We start from the raw sequence: 13,500 nt of genomic DNA on the forward strand, positions 1-13,500 counted from the left end.
CTCTCTCTGTCTCTCTGTCTCTCTGTCTCTGTCTCTCTGTCTCTGTCTCTCTGTCTCTCTCTCTCTCTCTCTCTCTGAATCTATCTATCTATCTATCTATCTATCTATCTATCTATCTATCTATCTCCAAGACAAGGTTTCATTACGTAGTCCTGACTGGCCCAGAACTAGCTCTGTAGACCAGGCTGGCCTTGGACTCACAGAGATCCTCCTACCTCTGCTTTCTGAGTGCTGAGATTAAAGGTGTATGCTACCATGTCCAGCCTCCAACAATAAAAAAACAAAAAAACCAACTAAACAAACAAAAAACAACCTGTTCTTAGGGTTGGTAAAGTTCTCAGTGAAGGAGCATGAGGACCTGAGTTTGACCTCTAGCACTCCCCAAAAATGTATCTGTAACCTCAGTACTGGGGAGGCTGGCTATCTAGGGCTTGCTGTTTAGCCAGCCTAGCTCAATCAGTGAGCTCCAGGTTCAGTGAGACACCTTGCTTCAAAAAGCAAGACCTCCATACACTGGTGCACACATGCCACACACAGGCACAACACACACACCAACACAAAAGAACTCTCCTGCTAAAAATGTCTTTTAAAAGGCTCAAGAGATGGTTCAGTAGCCTGAAAAACTAATAAGCTGAGTTCAGTACTGGAACCCAAAGAAAAGTGGAGAGAGAACTGACTCTGCAAACTTGTCTTCTGGCCTTGACATGCACACTGGCATGGATGCTTACTACTCTCCTCCATAACAATAAATCATTTGAAATGTCTTCCAAGAGACCATGAAAGTCAGGTCTGGCGGCATCCACCTGGAACCCTAGCACTTGGAAGGTGGAGGTAGGAAGGCTATAAGGACAGAATGCACTGCATGAGATCCTGTCTCAAAAAGCAAGCCAGCTCAAAGAAGACTCCACAATGTGCAATAAGGCCAAGTGTTTGCTGTACACAAGTGGACAAGCTGCTCAGAGGGATGGAGAGAGTCCATCTAGGAAGGGAGCTTCCCTCTGTTCCCACTGCTGCTCTCCTGGGTGTTCTCAGCCCCTGAGGAAACAAGTTCTGAAAGCAAACTACTCATGTTCCATGGCAGGAGGGAACATGGGGCCTGCTGACCTATAAAACCCAATATTCTGGCATACCCATAATCCCCTAGTCTGTGCTGGTCAGCTGGAGACTCCCTTTCAGCAAACCACTGGCCAGAGTCATGCTATCATCCCTAGGAGCTGACAAGGACAGAACCAAGCGCGCTTGAGCTGGCATTTCAATCTGTTGGAAGAGACAGATGGAGGGGATGACAGGAAAAGTGATTATTTCTTCTGGGCTTCCTCTCTGTCTGGATTCTAAGGAGACAACACAAAATTCCATCACGGACTGAAATGTGATCTAAACATTCTTGAAAACATGGTCTTGCTCTCTGAAATACGAGCTGCCCTGCTGGCAACCTGTGACCCATTTCCAAGTGAAGGTGGGGAGAGGCATTCCTGAGGCCTACCCCTTCTGGGGCTTGCTCCCCCAAGCTGCTCTTTTATGGCCTACAACTTAAAACATAAGCAGCCAGGATGTGTATGGACATAGCACGACCCAACAAAAATCCCTTTCTTTTCATATTCTTAGGATCTTAAATACCTGAGACTCTTCCAAGTATTTTAAGGTTTCTGGTAAGCTATTCGAAATGTAGGCAGAGTCACAAAATACAGTAGTGCTATTCCAAATAGCAGTAACCTGGGACTATTCACACATGAATCACAGGCTCGAGAGATGCTACTCGGTGGTAAAACTATGCACACTTGCCTAGCATTCAGGAAACCCCAGTTCTATCCCTAGCACTGGAATCCCACCCCCACCCCTGCCACAATCAAACGTTAAATCACCTCAAACATGACTAAAATAAAGTTTTTAAAGTGCAAGGGCATTTGTCTGTCTGCCATAAATAATCTGACACACCAAATATTCACTGTAGTTGCATACAGGACTATGTGGACTGAAGTGTAACAATGAAAAACATAGTTCTTGCTTTCAAGGAGACTACAAACTAGCCAAGGGGCCAAGATCTATCTAATCATTAGTAAGCCAAGGGAGAGCACAAACTCAGAAAGCCAGGCACAGCAGAGGGCTGGGGAGTGACAAGAGGGAAAGACACACATCTGCCTCTCCTGTGTAGATGCAGAAAGGGTCAGATGAAGGTCAAGTCTCTTTGGGCCTAAAATTCTAAGTCCTTTGGTGTTATTCAGATGGGATAAATAAAATATGAAAAAGAATCAGTATTTGGGATGGCCCTTAAATGGGTAGTTTTGAAATGTAAAAACTGGAAGAAAGGGAGGCAAAAAACAACCCCCCCCAAAAAAACAAGAAAACAAAAACAAAAAACCCAACCCACTGAGGCCTTAGCAGTATAGGATGATTATATTATTGACCTGATGGATCTGGAATCCCTGATGAGAGAGGCAAAATTGAGAGGAATGGCCCAGCTCAGGTTAATAAATCAGGAAGACCCACCCAAAATTCTATGGGCGGGGTCCTGGACGAGATAAAAAGAAGAAACGGAACTGAATAACAGCATTTACCCCTCTGCCTGATTGTAGATGCAACATGACTAATGCTCCTGCTCCATGCCTTGCAGTCAGGATGGACTGGGTCCCCTCCGATGTAAGCCAGAATAACTCCTTCCTCCCTTATATTGCTTCTTGTTGGGTTATTTCGCCACAGTGGTGATAGCTAACAGAGGTACAAAGAACTACACATGCTTGGGTCAGAAAGCTTGGGGCAGAGCAGCAAGTGTTCAGTGTGGTCAGAACAAAGGAAGAGACAGAGTTAGAAACATGGACGGCAGCCCCAAGCAGCAAGTAAGGGAATGTGACTGACTGCACTCGGAATGTCTGAAGGTAGAGTGTTCTGAAGAGACAAATGACACGACTAGACATGAAAAATGGATTCATCAGCACAATGAGGGGACCTTCCTCCTCTTTATGATTTCTAAGGTCCTGTTTACATGGGACCTGATAGACAAAAACAAAGTAGTAAACAATAAGATCATGTCAGAGTCCAGGAAACAGGATGTCTTAGGAAGCAAGCACAGCAACCAACAGCAGTGATAAGGAAAAGAACGAAGACAGACTACATACTGATGGATAACAGAAGGGGTATGTCAAGAGTGAAAAGAATGGCAGCTATAAAACATAGGAAAGTAGAGATGGATAAAACTAAAAATGGAGCTGGGGCAACGACTCAACAGGTAGGATACTTGGTTCTCAAGCCTGAGGACCTGAGTTCAGTTCCTAGAACCCATGTAAAAGCCAGGTGTAGCACATGGGGGAGGCAGAGACAGAAGGATCCTTGGGGGCTTGCTGGCCAGTTGAGTCAAATTGGTGAGCTCATGGTTCAGTGAGCTGCTCTGTCACAAATATAGGATGGAAGCAATTGAAGACGACTTTGGGTCCTCCCTCCCTCCCTCCCTCCCCCTCCCTCCCTCCCTCCCTCCCTCCCTCTCTCCTCCTCTCTGTCTCTCTCTGTGTCTCTGTCTCTGTCTCTGTCTCTGTCTCTCTCTCTCTCTCTCTCTCTCTCCCTCTCTCTCTCTCTCTTACACACACACACACCCCACACTGCAAATAAGGTCTAGAGAGGAGATGTCTCAGCAGTTAGGCGCACTTATTGCTCTTGCAGAAGACCCGAGTGAAGGGACGCTAGCCAGCCTGGGCCTGGCAAACATGGCTCTGGCAGGCCTTGCCCTTCTCCCTTTCCCTCTGCCTTGCTAAAAACCATTAGATCACACTCCTAAAGCTTCCACCAAAGTCTATTCCTTTCTTTGGCTACTTTCTCCTCCTGAGGCTGACTACCAAGGGCCTGTTATCAAAATATTGAAGTCCAGTGATCAAAAGCCCCCTTTTGACTACTACCCTAACTAGCATGCCCCATCAAAATTCAACACCTCATCCTAACATGGGGTTTCCTATTTTACCTTTAGAAACCGCCATTTGCCTGTGGGTCACATCTGTCTCTTCTCTATCCAGAGGCAGGCCTTTGTCTTCAGGACAAACACTCCTGCCCCATCTCCCTTATTCTCTTCCACTTCTCCCTCTTCCTCTATGTCCTGTCTTTGTCTCTTATCCCCTGCCCTCTGTCCCTCTGGAGCACATAAATCTTTGTGCTGAGAACTTGGTCGTGGGAGTCCTGAGCTGATACTTTTCCTTTTGCTGAGTTCAGTTACCAGCACCCATATGGTGACTTACAACCATCTGTAGCTCTAGTTCCAAGGGGTCTGACACCCTCTTCTGACCTCATTATGTGCACCAGACACACATACATGCAGACAAAACATTCATACACATAAAATAAAAATAAATAGAAAAAACCTAAAACAAGTAAAAAGCAACAATAACACAACAACAAAACCAACTGAAAAATCTAAGAGTCAAGATGATTTCATTAGCAGCAGAAATGGGGATGTTGCAGATGAGGAAATTTCTACCCAGAATTAGACCCTTACACTCTAACCCTGAGCAGCAAAACAGTTGTTTTCAGAAGTCAGCTGTACTATAAACTGTCAGAGAGCTGGTCATGGTGGGCTGCAGCTGTAACCCCAGCACTCAGCAGGCAAAAATCGGGAGGACAGAGTTTGAGGCCAGCCTAGAGTTTGAGGCTAAGCAGTTAACACTGTCTCAAAACCACCAAGGGCTGGGCCTGTGGATCAGTGGTGGAACACTTGTCTAGTGTGCACAAGGCTCTGGGTTTGCTCCCCAGTACTACGAAAGGCTGAAGAGGACAAATGAGAGGAGTGAAACCATCCCAACAGTATGTGGCTGACTAAGTGAATTAAATGAAAGGGAGGGCCAGACACTGTAGAGAGGAAAGTGGGAAAGGCAATCTCAGCATTTGTTATGACAGCAACCTCTGAAATATGATACCTAAACAGAATCCAATTAGAAAAGAAACTGGTTAACAGATAACATCTACCCTTTAGTCACCGAAGAATATCTCCTCTCCAGAGGCTTCTTCCCGCTTCAGACCCTCACAATAGCCCTCCACAGTGAGGAGGAAGGAATCACACAACACTGGAATGAACCCAGTCCTGCTGGCTGTCAGGACCAGTGTGAGGAACCATGGCTGCCTCACATCAATATCTACAGCAATCAAATACTAAGTCCCCAAAAACCAAGCTGGCAGATAAAAGCAGGGACTCGAGTTAGGCACGGTACATAGGAAATGTCTGAGATGGTGAAAAACTGGGACTCTTCAGTTTGTCCATCATAGCCTGCAAGATGCTGGCCCTGGGTGAGTTGTGTATTAATACATGATCTGGGTCTGGAAGACACTGAGTGAGAGCTCATGGCTGGCCTAGAGATACTACCCCTGACATAGTAGGGCAGACCAGTCATGCTCCCTGCTGTCTATGGAACAGACTAATAAAGTGCAAACAAACTGATCAACATTTTGGCCACTTGGTTTTTGATCTTATAAATGAGGGGATGGTAACTAATGTGGGGGAATGTGTCACTTACTTGCCTTCCATCCTGCCCCACGTTTGTTTGACCTCTCACGACAGTCCGGATATTGTCATCCAGTCTCCTAGCAAAAAAAAAAAAAAAAAAGATAGGACACAAGTCATTCAAATAAATGCAACTCTGGGTAAACCAAAAGAAACAATCAGTGATTTGCTCATCAACTTCTTCGGACTGCACCTATTTAATGCAGAAAACCACACGAGCACAAGCGATAGAAGAATGAGGCCTTGGACCGGGGAGCAACACGAACACAAGAAGTCACCACCAGTGCAGATTTAGGATTACTTTTGTTTAAAAACTGGTAAGAGTTAACATTCAGAAGCTGGCTGAAAAGACCAATAAAACTGTAAATGTTTTTCACAGAGTAAATCAACAATGACAAAGTTACAGATGTTTTACAGAAATAAGCCAGCAAATTCAAATTAGCAACTGCAAAATCCCTACTTCGGTGACCTTACAAGGACCAAGGAGCCAGTGTGATTTGTGAAGTCAGTGCTTACTCTTTTTGCCCTGATGGTACTGCCTGTCAGAAGCAGATCTATGGCTTCCGGGATGTCTTTTCCCAGAGGCTCAGCAACAGCCACTGCATGGCGCCTCTACCAGAGGGATTTCTGTCAGCCAGCTTCATTTTGCACTTGAAGAATCTATTTAAGGTATGGTAGCAAGAATGCAGGAAATAGCTAGCTGACAGGGCTCTCTGGAGCGCCAGGATGTCTCTACTTTCTATATAAACTCTGGCAACTTCGAGGTCTCTTCTAAAGCCATTATAGCTGAAGCCAACAAAACAACAAGGAGGCTTTTTAAAGACTTACTTATCATATTATTTTATGTGTGCGAATGTTTTGACTGCATGTATGTATGTATGTATACCATACACGCCGAGTGCCTGCAGAGGTCAGAAGAGGGTGTCAGATCCCCTGGGACTAGAGTTACAGATGGCTGTGAGCAGCAATGTGGGTGCTGGGAACTGAACCTGGGTCCTCTGCAAGAGCAACAAGTAATCTTAATCCCTGAGCTTCACTCTAGCTCACCTTTGTGCTTCTCTAAGGCACCAGCAGAATAATACATTTATGGAGCAGTGCATTTTACTGAAAGACCTAAAGAATGTTCAGGAAAAAAAAAAAAAAACAAAAAACAAACTCATCTTCTAGACTCAAGTGAACGTTTTCTATCTTCAAAATGAGTTTTCTCATCAAAACTCAAACAATAACAAGCTGGACATAGTGATATACACATTTAATCCCAGCACTTGTTGGGGGGGGGGCAGAAGCATGCAGATCTCTGAGGCCAGCCTGGTCTACAGAGCTAGTTCCAGGACAGTCAGGAGCTACATAGAAAGACCCTGTCTCAAAAAAAAAAAAAAAAAAAAAAAAAAAAAAAAAAAAAAAAAAAAAAAAAAAAAAAAAGTAAACAAACGCACACAAAAATCTCCAAAATACATTTGAAGCAACGAAATCAAACTACTTATATAATGAAAATACACTTATTTAGTGCCTATTAGATACAAAACTTATAAAACTAGACCTAGATAAGCCAGAACAAGGTCACTAGGCAGGAAGTACCAGATGATAACATGGACAACCAGGCCCTGGGTTAACTAGTCTTTAATTCTGGACCAAATCCAAGTCAACCGGCAGATCAATATCGGTGTTTCAGGTAACCAACAGGTATAACCCCATCTCCATTGCTGAGTCTTAGCACTACAAAAGGTAAGGCTACTAAAGAACAAAACCATTAAATATTGTAGAATAGTTTTTGCCTCCTTTGAAAGTGACTTTTTCTTCTCCTCCTCCTTTTCTTTATTTTTTGATAGGGCCTCATATCATCCCAAGTAGGTCTCAAACTCACCATGTAGCCAAGGATGATCTTGAATTTCTGATCATCTTGCCTCTAGCTCCCACACCCTAAGATTACAGGTGTGTGCACCCACACCTAGTTTATGGGTTTAAGCCATGCTTAGGATTGAATCCACAGTTTCATGTATGCTGGGTTTTCAGACAGGGTCTCACTGTAGGCCCTGGCTGTCTGGGGCCTCACTATATAAAACAGGCTGCCTCGGAACTCAGAGATCCTCTTGAGTCTACTCCTGAGTGCTGGGATTGAAGGTGTACACCACCACAGCCTGTCTGATAACCATTTTTTTAACAGTCTGTTCTAGCTCTCTTCACTTGGCATGAGCAGTTAAACATTGGCCACAGAATTCAGCTCCTTGCCATAGAGTTTACATGAAAACCCAGGAGATTTAGTTTTATATTTGAGACTCCAGTGCTTTCATCAAAAAATTTGATTCAGATCTGAGTAAATCAATATTTTTCACTAATTAACAATCATATGGTGTTACTTACCTTATTTTCAGTCTAATTTTGTTCACGACATCATCTATGTTTGCCAGAGACTACAATGAAGAAAAAAAAAAAAAGAGTATTGGCTGTTAGTTTACTTTCTGGAATTCTCTTTCACAGGGAAATGATGATACCACAAGAAGTTTAATCTTGACACTATTCTTAATTCTTTTAAAAATCATCTCATTTTTAAAACTGTTTTTGGTTTTGTGCATATGTGCACATGGTATACATATGGGTGTGTATGTATGTATGTATGTATGTATGTATGTATGTATGTATGCATGTTTGCATATCCTGTGAGCACACATATGTGCACAGGTCAGAGGTTGACATCAGCAGTATTCCTCAGTCACTCTCCACCTTATGTACTGAGGTAGGGTCTCTCACTGGACCCAGAGCTCACCACTGATTCACCTAGACTTCCTGCCAGCTTGCTCTGGAGACTCCCTGTCTCCACCTTCTGAGTGCTGCTGAGATTACAGGCAAGCCACCATGCCCAGTGTCTCCATGGGTGCTCAGGATCTGAACTCGGTCCCCACACTTTTTCCCCTCAGCAGTGAGTGCTGAGCCATCTTTCCAGCCAATTCTTTTTCAAACTAAGCAGTAGTTGACAAATACTCCCATTCTCTTTTGAAAGTGTGTTGGAACACAGTCACATTAGTCAACTCCCATATGTCTAAGCTGCTTGTATACCACGGTGATAGAGCTGGGAAGCTGTGACAGGCACTAAGAGACTGCCTGGGCCTTTATGGGAAGTTTGCTAACACATAATATAGAAGGTTGTGGGCTGGTGTGGTGGTGCACTCTTTTAGTTCCAGCATCCGGAGGCAGGGCCAGGTGGGTCAAGGCTGGCCAGAACTACAAAGTAAGACCCTGTTCCAAAAAGAAAAAAAAAAGACCAGCCAGGCCTTGGTGGCACACGCCTTTAATCCCAGCACTTGGGAGGCGGAGGCAGGCGGATCTCTGTAAGTTCCAAGCCAGCCTGGTCTCCAGAGCGAGTGCCAGGATAGGCTCCAAAGCTACACAGAGAAACCCTGTCTCGGGGGAGAAAAAAAAAAAAAAGAAGACTGACAAGACCATAAAATGAACTAAAGCAAAGAAATGGGATGAATGAATAGAGTTGTATGAAAATGCCTAATTCTTATTCATACACAGCTGCTGGGAAAGCTGGGAACAAACATGGTTCCGAAAACGTGATTCCCAAACAGATGAAATTACTTCTCACCTTAGAAGCCAGAACAATGGCTCTCTGAAGAAGCCAGTGACTGTAGGAAGTTAAGAGGCCCTCTGAGGGCATGGTACTAGTCCTCAAGGTCCTCCTTGAGTGACAGAGCCCTTCAACTGAGAAAATTCATCAAGCTACTCACTTAATATTTGTTTGATAAAACTAAGCATAATGGTACACACCTGTAATCTCAGCACTTGGGAGTTTGAGCCAGGAGGATCATGAATTTGAGGCCATTCTTAGTGTGGCCCTTTCTCAAAAAAAAAAAAAAAAAAGGAGGAGGAGGAGGAAGAAGGAAGAAGAAGAAGAAAGAAGGAATGATGATGACGACGACGACGACGACGACGACGACGACGACGACGACGACGAAGAAGAAGAAGAAGAAGAAGAAGAAGAAGAAGAAATACAGCCTGGAGTTGTGGCACACATCTTTAATCCCAGCACTCAAAGCAGAGATAGTGAACTTGAGGCCAGCCTGCTGGTCCTCTCTATAATATGTTACCCTTCACTAAGCAAATGAAGCTTTCTTTCTTTTTTTTTTTTTTGGTTTTTTAAGACAGGGTTTCTCTGTGTAGCTTTGGAGCCTATCCTGGCACTTGCTCTGGAGACCAGGCTGGCCTCGAACTCACAGAGATCAGCCTGCCTCTGCCTCCCAAGTGCTGGGATTAAAGGCGTGTGCCACCAACGCCTGGCCACGAAGTTACTTTTATGAACGTACATACGTTAAGAAAATGTCTGGAAGACCATACATTGTAACATGACAGTGGCTGGAATATAGAAAATCTGAATTAGTAGCTTGAGGAAAAGAATAATTTCAATGTTTCTTCTTTTTGCCTCTGAGTATTTGCCTACAAATTTAATTCATCTATAATGACTGTCACAGAATAGGAAAACAAACCTAGAGAGAAAATGTGGTTAAACGGTGCCCCCTGGTGGAAGATAGAAAGGATGGTAATTTTCTAGTTCCCCTTTTGTCTTCCCCAACAGAAACTTTTTCTCAGGAGGAACTATGCTTATAAATTGCTTCTGGCGCTCTACTGACAGGAGGAAGCCAGAAACCTTCCAGGAACAGACCTGAAATGCCACAGTAGCCTGTTCACAACTCTCCTTTTAAGCCAAGGTTTATTCTGAATTTTCAGAAATCCAAAAGCATTCAGCCAGAGAGAAGGTGAAATTTGGAAAAGAGAAGTGACTTTAATGGAGAAATCCAATTCAACTGGGGTGAATTTAGTCCTACTCCGTTAGGTTAGTCCCTTAAAACTGGATTGGGTGTGATTTAAATCACCATCTACATAGGAACCGCGATGAATGGTCCAGGACTTGTGTTTGGCCCACCTCTGCCACTGCCAACTCGCCGGAGGGCAGCTCTTCAACCTCCCTGAGTTTCTAGGAAAATGGGAGTAACAGTTTCTGGCCCTACTAACTCTGCTGGAACCCACTCTTAAAACAACAGCCATGATAACTGTGTGTGTGTGTGTGTGTATGTGTGTGTTATTTCTGTTTTGAGACAGAGACTCACTGTGTAATCCTGGCTGTCCTGGAACTCACTTTGTAAACCACCCGCCTCTCCCTCTGAGTACTGGGATTAAAGGTGTACCTATATTCTTTAAAATATACATTTAAAATATACATTCTTTGTATTATATTTTAAAAATGCAGTTATACATCTGCATAATTATTTTGGGTGATTCTTAGAAAATAATGCTGTGGTTTAAACAAGACCTTCTTGTCTAAGGATTATCAAATTCAAGAGATGGCTGTATACATTCCTTACATTTTTGGGGGGGGCTGGAGAAATAGCTCAGTAGTTAAATTCATTTGATCTTCCAGAGGACCTGAATTCAGTTCCCAGCACTATAATTGCCTGTAAATCCAGCTCAAGGGACTCTGACAGCCTCTTCTAGCCCCTGCAGGCACCCAGTCACACATAGATACACATAGATACATGCATATACACATAAATAAAAAATAATTTTTTTTTTGGTTGAGACAGGGTTTCTCTGTATTGTTTTGGAGGCTGTCCTGGAACTCGCTCTGTAGACCAGGCTGGTCTCGAACTCACAGAGATCCACCTGCCTCTGCCTCCCAATTGCTGGGATTAAAGGCGTAGGCACCAATGCCTGGCAAAAATAAAGTTTCTCATTATGTTTCATTTATTTGTGTGTGTTTTTGTGTGTATGTCTAAGTACCATGGCTTGAGCTTTATGCTCAAAAGACAGCTTGTGAGAGTCTGTTCTCTTCTGTTCTGTGGGTTCCCAGGATCAAACTCAGGTCCTTCAACTTAGCAGCAGATGGCCTGAACCTGTTGAGCCTTCTCACCAGTCTCTCTCTCTCTCTCTCTCTCTCTCTCTCTCTCTCTCTCTCTCTCTCTCTCACACACACACACACACACACACACACACACACACACACGTTTTAAAACCCAGCGGTGGGCTGGAGAGATGGCTCAGTAGTTAAGAGCACTGGCTGTTCTTCCAGAGGACCTGAGTTCAATTTCCAGAAACCACATGGTGACTCACAACCATTAGTAATGAGATCTGGCACCCTCTTCTGGCCTGCAGGTATACATGCAGACAGAACACTGAATTCATAATAAATATTCAAAAAAATTCTTTAAAAAAAAACAACAAATGCTTATGGTAGTACATTCCTTTAATCCTAGCACCTGGGAGGCAGAGACAGGAAGATCTCTTTCATCCTGGTCTACAAATCCTGTTTCAGGACAGCCAGGGTTGTTACACAGAGAAACTCTGTCTCAAAAAAAAAAAAAAATGAAAACAACAACAGCAATAAAATTTTTAATGCTAGTATTAAGGAGCTGGAGAGATGCCCTGGTGATTAAGAGTACTTGCTGCTCTTGCAAAGGACCCAGATTTGGTTCCACACTGGTGACTCTAGTTCCAGGGGATCCAACACCCTCTTCCAATACTGTCTTCTGGGCTCTGTGGGCATTGGCATGTGTGGTGTATTTACCATGCAGGCATAACACTCATATATACATAATAAAAATTAACAATTTTTTTGTAAACTAGCATTTGAGAAATATGGATGAAGACAGTCAGGAATTTGTCATCACACCTTTCTAAATCAGGGACACTATTAAAAATAATATAATTTATATATAACCATGTGTGGAGCATGTATAATTATACATTATAAGAGTTTTAATTACAACTATAAAATAGTTATAAGGTAATTAAAAGTGTTAAAACATATACGTGACCAAAAATCTAGACAGTAAGAGCATGCAGTGAAGTGCAGGCTTTTGTTTGCCCTGTGCTGCCTAACTGCGGCTTCTCTTTAGCAGAGGCCACAGATCCGAGCCAACTTCTGGTTTACTTTCTCAGACAGTCTGAGAAAAAACACATCAAGGGTCGACTGCACCAGGCCTTTTTACTCAGCCATTCCACACCAGACAAGACTGACGGCAACACAGTGGTCATTTCTTGAATTTGTTTTCTAAGAATCACCCAAAATAATTATGCAGATGTGCAACTGCATTTTAAAAATCAGAGTGGGCTGGTGAGTTGGCTCAGCAGGCAAAAGAACTTGCTGTGTAAGCCTGACAAGTTTGATTCCCAGACCCTACAGTGGATGGAGAGAACTACCTCCAAAAGCTGTCCTCTGACCTCCAAGAGCATACCTTGGCAAAAATAAGCCTGCACACCCATATTCACACAAGAATAAATAAAATAGCAGAGACTTGTAGACAAGGTCCATTTTAAAAAAAATAGATCTTAAGGGCATATTTATCTGATGCCCTTCTGCCACCCCTAGAGACACTGACTGGACAGGCAGGTTAGGAGACAACAAAGACCTGGCAGTCCAAGAATAAGGTTATCAAAGAACAGAATGAGGACTCAGTACATAGCTCAGTGGTAGAGCACTTGCCTACCGTGCATGAAGCCCTAGATTTAATCCCTAATATTCTCTCTCTCTCTCTCTCTCTCTCTCTCTCTCTCTCTCTCTCTCTCAAAAATAGGCCACATTTCATTAGCTTTACAGCTTTCCTATTGGACAAGCATGAGGGACAAAGTGCTAACATTTAGTGTGGTCACTTCACAGAAATTCTTTTCCTTAACCCCCTGAGCCATATGAGGTAAACGACCATCCTCCTCCAGGTTAAAATTTAAGAAGTGGATTCTGACAGGACAGATTTTTGTCTAAGGTTGTGGAGATATTTCTGATTATAGCTATTGCTTATATACATTTTATGTAATATATATACATATATATGTGTGTGTGTGTGATAGATCTATCTAGATAGATAGATACTGATATCGATATCTTTGGGCTTGTTTTAGTTGTTGGGGCCTGGTGCATGCTAGGCCAATGTTCTATCACTGAGCTATACCCCTAGGACATGCTACCTCTCTGCAACACAGGTAGTTGACCTTCCTTTCTATCTGTGTCTGATGGCGCTGACACACCCCACGGTTCA

General features: G+C 43.3%; 1 protein-coding gene across 1 annotated transcript in view; it reads right to left on the reverse strand.

The window, feature by feature from the left end:
- The window catches only part of Vps53 (VPS53 subunit of GARP complex), a 139,302-nt gene that overhangs the window by 116,796 nt on the left and 9,006 nt on the right, over positions 1–13,500 (reverse strand). Inside the window, exons 3-4 of the mRNA XM_027426707.2 lie at positions 7,835–7,884; positions 5,487–5,553 (exon numbers count right to left, since the gene is read on the reverse strand). Coding sequence (XP_027282508.1) covers positions 5,487–5,553; positions 7,835–7,884 — 117 coding nt within the window. The remainder of the gene's footprint in view (positions 1–5,486; positions 5,554–7,834; positions 7,885–13,500) is intronic.

This window comes from Cricetulus griseus, chromosome 7 (assembly GCF_003668045.3).
Source record: "Cricetulus griseus strain 17A/GY chromosome 7, alternate assembly CriGri-PICRH-1.0, whole genome shotgun sequence".
Lineage (NCBI taxonomy): Eukaryota > Metazoa > Chordata > Mammalia > Rodentia > Cricetidae > Cricetulus > Cricetulus griseus.